Below are 10374 nucleotides of genomic sequence, written 5' to 3' on the forward strand. Positions count from 1 at the left end.
AGGCGACTCCGGGGGCCACGCGGGGCCGCGATTTGAATCGCCCTGGGGCGTCGCTGGGCGCCGGGCAGCGGCCGAGCCCGCGCCTGGACTCTCCCAGCGGAGCTGCAGCTGCGCCCACGCGCCGCCCCCGCCGCACCTGGCTGCTCGAAGGGCCCCGCCGAGCGGTTTCTTCCGCCTGATGAATCTCGAAACGAGCTGGAAGCTTCCAGAGCCCGTGCGCCCTGCCTGTTAGCGCCCGCAGTCACTCCTCCAGCAGATAAACCTTCCCTGTCCCAGCGCGCGCCTGGTTCCCGACCCCTTTCCTGCCGGCATCGCCGGGGAAGATGGAAACGTCCTTTTGCTCATTTTACGAAAAAGGAATCCTACATCTTATTCTAACATTTATTAAATTTTCACAGTTTAAAGAAGAGAAGGTAAAAATAGCCTACTTTTGTGCTAGAACTTAATAGGATGGAGGTCGTTACTGAATTGAATGTTCTGTTCACCAGCTGCCCGGAGTGGGCAAGGGGTGGCATTTTAAAAAGCAACCTTTTCACCGGGCTTATTTTCTGAAGCCAACATGCCAACGTGCTTACATGTGTTAATGATAACAACTGCTTACATTTCAGGGAAATTAACGTAGGTTATTATTTTTAATGCCTTAATTTATTTTCAAATACCTTAAACCCAAGATAAAAGTCGTAGAATGAAACATTAAACGGAAAGGTAAAATGACTGGGCTTGTATCACTCAGTGGAGATGAACATTCATGAAAGTTAATGGAAAATCAAAATAAGCAAACACTTGACAATACTAGCAGCACCTGGAGGACTTATCCCTTCGCATACTCTGAGCCTACCTGTTTTTAGCCAGGCAAAGGGTTCTGTAATTGGAGAACAGTAAGGAAGAAGACAGCTCTCAGGCCTCCATGCTTAGGTGCAGTGGACATCTTTGTTCTCTGATCCCTATGAAAAAGAAAACTGAAGGCAGGGAAAAAATGCTTTCTGTGGCATTAGTGACAACTTCGAAACTAAAACAGCAGGTACAGCTCTCAAAAATGTAAACTGAGGGCAGTATTGGAATTCCCTTTAATGTTTTTGATAAGATAGATATTTGATTCAACTGCATTGGCTACTGGTAATTTTCTTTTTAATATAATTAATTTGATTTTCCTTAGAAAATGAGTAAATTCATTCTGCAAGTGTATAGTTACTTTGAACTCATAATGTTTTGGAAGTTACCTTAAAAGCTCTAGTCTTTGCTTGAACACTGCCCTAGCTTTTGGGATGTTACATGACACCTCAGAAAATCTAGGTCTAGGATGTCTGTGTTAGAGCAAATTTAAACTTGATTTGGCCTGGTACTTAATACCCTCAGTATGCTCCCATTTTGTTCATCTCCTTTACCATTACAACTACCTGCTGTGGAATCTAAAACCTAATTCACCTACAGTACCTCCGGTGACTCCTCCTGTGTGTGTCTCCGCTCTGTGCCACTCTCTGTTTCCCTTGCTGGAAGGCGCTCTCACAGTTACGGTACTTTTCATCTCTTCAAAGCTGACTTAATGTAACTGGTTCTTCACGTTTATGCTCAGTTTTGCTGTGGTACTTCTCTGCATCATTTTTACTTGGCTTTCTGAAGTAGAGTCTTCCATGAATGACCCTCTTTTGTGCTTTTACACCCCAGAAGCATAACTTAGGCCCACTTGTGTGGGTTTATAGAAAAACTTGTGATTCTAAAGAGGCAGATGGTATTATCAGGATAGCAGAAATAACAGTGATATTTAGATTTGTACAGGCGTGGTGACTGAGAAAGTAGAGTTACACCAAGGGTCCTCAAACTTTTTAAACGGGGGGCCAGTTCACTGTCCCTCAGACCGTTGGAGGGCCGGACTATAATTGAAAAAAAAAACTATGAACAAATTCCTATGCACACTGCACATATCTTATTTTGAAGTAAAAAAACAAAATGGGAACAAATACAATATTTGTATTTGCATGTGGCCCGCGGGCCGTAGTTTGAGTACCCCTGAGTTACACCATACTTTTTGTTAAGCTTATATCTAGGGCCAAGTTAATAACACCCTTTATTCAAAGCATTTTCAGAACCTTCTAATAATGGGGCTTGGAGAATTGAAATGTGATGTAAAAATACACATGGAAACTGAGCTCTGGGCAGACTTACTTTTGGGGAGTAGGACTGCCACGTAGGTTGGATTTTCAGTAGCGGTTAAATGGACAGACCCATACCCCCTCTGAGTATTTGACCAAATTTAGACTCCAAAGTTGTGCTACACTTGTGCCCCTCCCTGCCCCAAACCATGGGTAAGAACTTTATATTAGATTTTCTCTTGTCAGCTAAAAATGTCCACGTTTTTAAAAAACTTTTTAAAAATGTTTTTTATTTCTTATAGGTCAGTCATATCATTTGGGTCAAAAAACAGAACAATTGGAGTTGCAGCCAAAAATCAGGTATGTTCTTTAAGAGAATTCTGGTCACTTTTTAAGGGGGAGGTTGTAAAGGTAAAATCTCAAGGACATGCAGGAATTTGAAATACCTAAGCCTGTCTATTGTTGAGTTTCCAAAATGTATCTTTATCAGCCCTTACTTAGAATGGTAATTTTTTTCCTTCTGTTCCCTTCTTGTTTTATTGAATAAGAGAATAAGATCTACTTTTATTGTCTAATCTGCCAACCTTAATTTTTAGTAACTTCACTACTTTCTAACTTATGTAAATTTATGTGAAGTTTCGCATAACACTCATTTAAGAATTAAAAATTCCTTCTAGAAGTTCTGTGTTTAAAAGTGTTTTCAGGTTACTTAATAATTAGGTATGACTGGGAGAACTCTTTGTCTAGACTTGTGCTCTTATATTGTAGCTGTTAACTATAGATAGCTGCTGAGCATTTGAAATGTGCCTAGTCTGAAGTGAAACACACATGAGATTTTGAACACTTAAAGTATCTCATTGATATTTTTACGTTTTATAAAGTATCTCACCAATATTTACATTACATGTTGAAATGATAGTATTTTAGATGTATTAGGCTAAATAGCTACTGCAGTTAATTTCACATGTTACTACTTAATGTGACCAGAAAATGTACATATGTCCTTCCCACTTAGCAACTTATTAGACTATAACAATGAACGCTTTATTAAAAAAATGTAATTTGACTGTAGTGCATCTAGATCTCCTTATTTATTCATTCAAGGGGTAGAAAAGAAGTTTAGAGAAGAACAAGAATAAAATGAAGTTTCAGTTTATCTTGTAGATTCTGAAATCTGTTTTAGTCTTTGGTGACAGTACTGCCTCTTGTTCCTCCTCACTGCCTACCTTTAGGAAAAGGAGAAAGAATAAAGTCCATTCATTGATGGGGAGATTCAGGGCTCTGGGAAAGTTACTTATAACCACATGGTTCGAGTTCTACAAGAAACTGTAAAATTGTTGTAAATACTAAAAGGTGTTGAAATTAGAAAATAATTTAAAATCTCTAATTTCTTGTGCAGCAAATCACTCATGCAAACAATACAGTGTCTCACTTCAAGAGGTTTCACGGCCGAGCATTTAATGACCCCTTTATTCAAAAAGAGAAGGAAAACTTAAGTTATGATTTGGTTCAGATGAAAAATGGTGGCGTTGGAATAAAGGTAATATAATTGAGCAACTAACTTATTCTCTTAATAGGAAACTAACTCATCTGTAGAGAAAGGTACTTAATTCTTAATGAAAATTTAACTCTCATTTCTTAATTGGACAATATAGTTGTTTTTTTTTTAAATATATTTTATTGATTTTTTACAGAGAGGAAGGGAGAGAGATAGTTAGAAACATCGATGAGAGAGAAACATCGATCAGCTGCCTCCCGCACATCTCCCACTGGGGATGTGCCCACAACCCAGGTACATGCCCTTGACCGGAATCGAACCTGGGACCTTTCGGTCCGCAGGCCGACGCTCCATCCACTGAGCCAAACCGGTTTCGGCGACAATATAGTTTTTTTATTCCTTTGTTTCCCACCTAGCTTCTTTTAAACTTTAGGTATATCTTTAAATTGTCTTTGAAAATTACTCAAACAGTATATACTGCTGTAATTTAATTTGTATTTTTTGTAACTTCCTGACAATCGTAAAATTTAGTGGTGTTTAAAAAATCTAAGTTGTGTTGTCATGTCAAACTAAAAGTCTGTCCAGTGCAGCTCAGTTGCATTGTTTGGAGTGCAGCCTTGTAACCCCACCAGAAATCTTTTTTTAAACTTGCAGAAGCATTCCCATCTTATGATCTACACAGAATAATATTTAACCCAGTGGTTCAGCTCTTTAGTTAGAGTAGAAATTTGCTACTTTCTATAATGTTTTGACTAGTACTTTGGGTGGGGAAAAATCTACTCTAGTTTTTATTTTCCTCTTCATCACTAGGGAAAAGTTCTTTTTTCCTTTTTTTCTTTGCTTCCCTTTTCTTTCCCCCTTTCCTTTTCTCCTTTGTCCCTAAACATCTATAAAAATAGAGATTTTCTGGGAAAAAACGTGATAATATTTGAAAGTTAATATTAGCAGGTAACTTTACCACTGGTTAAAACATTTTCTTTTTTCAACATAGGTAATGTACATGGATGAAGAACATCTGTTTAGTGTGGAACAGATAACAGCCATGCTGTTGACTAAGTTAAAGGAAACTGCTGAAAACAACCTCAAGAAGCCAGTAACAGATTGTGTTATTTCAGTAAGTAGAATTCCTCAAGGCAATGTGTCTTATTTTAACGTGCTTTATGTTACTTTCAAGTATACAATTTGTGAAAGCAGTTCTGTTACTAGGGATCAAAATTCTATGGGCCTTGTTAGCATAGTCAGGATTATTTCAGAGGAGGTTTGAGTTGTGTTTTTAGCCAGAAGTTGCAAAGGTTCTTGACCAGAGATAAATCAAAATCTCCTATGAGGCTTTTTGAAAATATAGACTGATTAGTAGAATGGGGATATTCTAATAGTTACTTCACTGTTAGACAACTTGTATACATACATGAGAGCTTTTCTAAATTCCACCCCCAAATTGAGAACCAGTGCATTAGAAGTTTTAAAATGTAACCTACCAGTAGTGACAAAACCTAGAATTTCAGCACTAGCTAGTATACTACCTTCAATGGACAATTGATAAATTATCAAGGAGTATTTGAAATGGACAAAGGCCACCTTTTATTTGGACACCAAAAAGGTAGTTTTAAATTCTGTTTTCCCAAATGTCTAGGGTAACTTTATGAACTCTTCCCCAGGACTGACCTACACTATGGTCTTTGTGTGATAGCATGGTTTGGGTGGCTTGCCCAGACTAGTGAGAGCCTTTATGCCAGTATATTCTAGGATATGAAAGAATAGAGAGAGAGGGCTAAAATTTCTCCTCTAGCCCTTGTAAGACAGAATGTGAGCTACTGGAGCAGTGGTTCTCAACCTTCTGGCCCTTTAAATACAGTTCCTCATGTTGTGACCCAACCATAAAATTATTTTCATTGCTACTTCATAACTGTAATGTTGCTACTGTTATGAATTGTAATGTAAATATCTGATATGCAGGATGGGCTTAGGCGACCCTTGTGAAAGGGTCGTTTGACCGCCAAAGGGGTCGCGACCCACAGGTTGAGAACCGCTGCACTAGAGGGTTGTCTGCCTGTTGATTGGAGAAATTGCATTAATCGCTGGTAAAATTAAAGAACCCTATCTAATAAAAGAGAGACATGGTAATTAGCATATGACCGCTACCCTTCCCATTGGCTAATATGGGTGATATATAAATTAACTTCCAGCCAAGATGGCGGCCGGCAGCTAGGCAGCTTGAAACTAACATGAGGCTTGCTTCCTTCAGTGAAGGAGGAAACCAACGTTCCCTGCCTGCCTTGCAGACCTCTGAGCCTGCAGTTTGAAACATTTTAACAAATACAGAAGCTAAAAAAAAAACTAGAAACCTGCTTTCAGCGAGCCCAGGATCTCAGAGCTGGAGTTGATACAGTTTCGATATTAGAACCGAAACAAACCAGATACCTACTTTTAGCAGCCGAGGCCTGAGAGCTAGAGCCTCAGAGCTAAAGCTGGCCCAGAATTTAAAAAAAAGAAAAAAAGGAGTGGTTGGGAGCTTCCATCACTCTCCAGCCTGAAAACCTCTGTGCGTGACAGGGTACGGAGCCCCAACCCCTCTAATGGGCCCTGCTCTGCGAGTGACAAGGGGCAGCGCCCCAACCCCGATTGGCCCTGCTCTGTACGTGACAGGGGGTGGTGCCCCAACTCCCCAATCAGCCGTGCTCTGAGCCTGACCAGGGGCTTCACCTAGGGATTGGGCCTGCCCTCTGCCACCTGGAAGCAGGCCTAAGCCAGCAGGTCGTTATCTCCCAAGGGGTCCCAGACTGCAAGAGGCCACAGGCCCGGCTGAGGGATCCCCTCTTCCCCCTGAGTGCACAAATTTTTGTGCCCCGGCCTCTAGTCCTATCTAATAAAAGAGTAATATACAAATTAACAGTAACTCCATGACAAAGATGGCGGCGCCCATAGTGGCAAGACAGGACGCTGGCGGCGTTACCCTGGCAACGTGAGCCCAGCAGGCATTGCCTTGGTGGCGCAGCCCTGGAGCAGGCAAGCACGGCCGCAGGCAGCCCCCAGCAGGGCCTACTCGTGGGTCGCTGCAGGGATCTGGGAGCAGGAAAGTGCGGCACACAGGCAGCCCCCAGCAGGGCCTGCTTGTGGGTCGCTGTGGTGATCCCCGAGCTGGAAAGCGCAGCCTGCAGGCAGCACCCCACCCTGGCCAGGGCCTACTCGTGGGTCGCTGCAGGGATCTGGGAGCAGGAAAGTGCGGCACACAGGCAGCCCCCAGCAGGGCCTGCTTGTGGGTCGCTGTGGTGATCCCCGAGCTGGAAAGCGCAGCCTGCAGGCAGCACCCCACCCTGGCCACAGCTCAAGGGAGAGAACAATACGCAGGTGAGGCCAGGAGCCTGAGAGATCAAGACAGGGGCTCCTGCTCCAAGCCTCCGCGATGTGGCTGGGGGCAGGCCCCCAGCAGGCAGGCAGACACACACACACACAGGGCGCCTGTTCCGAGCCTCCTACGTGGCTGGGGGTAGGCCCCCAGCGGACACACACAACACACACACACCCACACCCCACACACACACACACACACACACACACACACACACACACACACGACAACTGCTCTGAGCCTCTGATGCGGCTGGGGGCAGGTCCCCAACGGGGACACACACACACACACATGCACACGGCGCCTGCTCCGATCCTCTGCTGCCATACTGTGTCCGTCAGTAGGACATCCACTGAGGGTTCCCAGACTGTGAGAGGGGCAGGCTGGGCTGAGGAACCCCCCCCCCCCCAGTGCACGAATTTCATGCACCAGGCCTCTAGTCTATATATAAAAGGCTAATATGCACAGTGTCCCCACGGGAGTTCCATTGGGAGTTCTGTCGCTCACTTGATGTGCGCTGAAAAGGGGGCGGTGCGGAATGAAGGAAGGCCCCAGCAGCAGCTGGAAGGCCCTGATCCCTGGCCAGACCTAGGGACCCTACCCATGCATGAATTTCGTGCACCTGGCCTCTAGTTAAATTATAAATCAGTGGTCCTTCCTGTTTTATTTTTCTTTAAGTTGATGAAAAAAAATGATGAAAGCAGTGTTCTGATTTGAAAAGTGAGCAGAGACCCACATTGGCTCTTGTCTTTGTCTCTTTCTGAAGCATCTACAAATACTTAGGGGGGGAAATGTGAAAGCCACCAAGTCTTCCTTATGTACTTTATAGTTAAGTGCTTCTATGAATGTAATGTTACATGTTCTTGAAGAGTATCCTAGTTAAAATGCTGTCCTAGAAAAGTGGTAAAAATAATCCAGTTAGAAGTGCCTCACTCAACAGCATAAAAAACGATCCCTTGATACTTTAAGTTTAGGACAATCTTTTCAAAAGTAAGTTACTGTTCTGAATGCTAAGTAACTAAGTCTAAAGGTCTATTTCTGTTTTATGACCTAGCTAAGGCACCTATGAATTTAGTATAAGTTGTTATAAGGAATTTGCATATATTTTTTGTGTTCTAGGTATGTTAAAATTCTTGTCTTGTCCTTAGGTCCCCTCTTTCTTCACAGATGCTGAGAGGCGATCTGTATTAGATGCTGCACAAATTGTTGGTCTTAACTGCTTAAGACTCATGAATGATATGACAGCTGGTAAGCAAAATCTTTTTGTGTGGAGTAACTATACTATCATAACTACAATTAAGATATATCAGAAACAATTACTAAACATTTTTTCACATTGATGTAGAAATACAGTTTATAAAAAAACATGTATTAGGTTTGAAAGCACAACTTCCAGCTTTTCAGATGCTTACGTTTAATGAGAAATTGGCACTTTGTCAGATTTATTAATCTGTTTTCATTAGAAAATTTCTTTAAATTCCTATATTTATAAATTCCTTTAAATAGTATATACACACACACACAGGATGGGGCAAAGTATGTTTACAGTTGTGAGTACACAAAACACAGAGTTGTTCTTGTATTATTATTTATTGTACTAGAGGCCCGTTGCAGGAATATTCCTGCAAGAATAGGGCTTCCTGTGGCTGGAGCAATGCAGAGAAGGGAGCGAAACTCTCTGAGGCGGGCTTCGCTGCAGGTTTCTGGACTTTGTTTACCTTCTGTATTTGAAACTTTGTTGCGACTCCAGCTCTGAGATCCAGGCTGACTGAAAGCAGGTTTCTGGGTTTTGTTTAGCTTTTATATTTGTAACAGTGTTTCTTCAGGAGCTCAGGCCCGCAGCGGCAGGCGGGGAACCTGGCTTCCTCTGTCACTGGAGCAAGCAAGCCTCCTGTTCGCGTTAGCTGCCTGGTTGCCAGCTGCCATCTTGGCTGGCAGTTAATTTCCATATCGCCCTGATTAGCCAATGGGAAGGGTAGCGGATGTTCGGCTAATTCCCATGTTTCTCTTTTATTAGATAGGATTATTTTCCATATAAACAACTGTAACCTACTTTTGCTCTACCCTGTATATATTTATTTTTTAAATTAGGTGTGTTGGATTTAGTTTTTAAATTTTCTTAACATTGTTGTTATAGTTAAGAAACAAATTTTCTCCAAATCTTATGATTCTGGGTTTCACAACTACCTTGACTGCAATTACTGGTGTAGTAAAATAGTTTCCCTCCTATATTTCCTGAATATATATGGTTAGGCCTTGATCACCTCTCTGAAATGCTAAGCTGTGCCGTTTGGTAGGCATCGGGTTTAGGTGTGTATATAATGTTGAGCAAAGTGGTCACTGTTACGTTCTAGAGCTTTTATTAGTTTATTACAGTTTCTGATGAACAAAAAGTAGTTACATTGTAGTTTTGGGCAAAACAAATAAGACTTTTTTCAACACATTTCCAGTAGTTTTAATTAAAATTTCAATAAAGTCGTTTTCTTAGGTATAAATGTTTAGAAAAGCAATAGCTTCAAAGTTCAGAAAAAGCTAACAGACGCTAAGGGAGATCAGTTATTTATTTGCCTTGGATATAAATATAATTGGTAGGAAATGGAGTTACTGTAGTGGTATATCCTTAATTTTTCTGAATGAGCAGTGTCCTAGCAGCTCGTGGTTAAAATGTGAGTATTGGTATACTGTTTCTGATAACTGGTTGTGGTTGCATGTCTTTGTATGTCTTCTCTCCATATATTGAAAAGTTATAGAGCATTATTCTAAAATCAGAAAAGGGTAATCAATGCCAAGAAAACTAGTATGAAGTCAGGTATGAAAGCAGTGTGTTCATCTTTAAATGTTTGAAGTATAGTCAAGTTTCCTATATATGTAATCTACACTAATAAAAGACAAGCATGCAAATTGACCGTACCTCCGCTACACCTTAAGCTACACCCCCCAGCCAATCAGAGTGACTATATGCAAAGTAACCCAACAAAGATGGTGGCCGGCAGCCACGGAGCTGGAGCAAGCAGGAGGCTTGGTTGCCCCAGTGATGGAGGAAGCCAAGCTTTGCGCCTGCCCATCGTGGCCAGCTCTGAGCTCCTCTCAAAGCAACAAAGTTTCAGTTATAGAAGGTAAATAAACCCCAGATACCTGCTTTCAGCCAGCCGTGGCCACAAAGCTGTAGTGAGCAGGAAAGCAACAAAGTTTCAATTATAGAAGGTAAATAAATCCCAGAATTACAAAAAGAAAAAAGGAGAGGCTGGGAGCTTCAGACACCGGGGGGCTTAGCCAGCCTGAAAACAGCCCTCAGCCCCTCACCAGACTGGCCAGGCACCCCAGTGGGGACCCCCACCCTAAAGTGGGTGTGGCCAGCCTGAAAAAAGTCATCAGCCCCTCATCCAGGATGGCCAGGCACCCCAGTGGAGACCCCCACCCTGAAAGGGGTGTGACCA

At 42.3% G+C, this 10374-nt stretch overlaps 1 protein-coding gene across 1 annotated transcript in view; it reads left to right on the plus strand.

Annotated features, from left to right (window-relative positions):
* The window catches only part of HSPH1 (heat shock protein family H (Hsp110) member 1), a 26534-nt gene that overhangs the window by 1489 nt on the left and 14671 nt on the right, over positions 1 to 10374 (plus strand). Inside the window, exons 3-6 of the mRNA XM_015563893.1 lie at positions 2393 to 2450; positions 3490 to 3630; positions 4580 to 4702; positions 8086 to 8185. Coding sequence (XP_015419379.1) covers positions 2393 to 2450; positions 3490 to 3630; positions 4580 to 4702; positions 8086 to 8185 — 422 coding nt within the window. The remainder of the gene's footprint in view (positions 1 to 2392; positions 2451 to 3489; positions 3631 to 4579; positions 4703 to 8085; positions 8186 to 10374) is intronic.

The sequence above is a fragment of the Myotis davidii genome, unplaced genomic scaffold (genome assembly GCF_000327345.1).
Source record: "Myotis davidii unplaced genomic scaffold, ASM32734v1 scaffold119, whole genome shotgun sequence".
Taxonomy (NCBI): Eukaryota; Metazoa; Chordata; class Mammalia; order Chiroptera; family Vespertilionidae; genus Myotis; species Myotis davidii.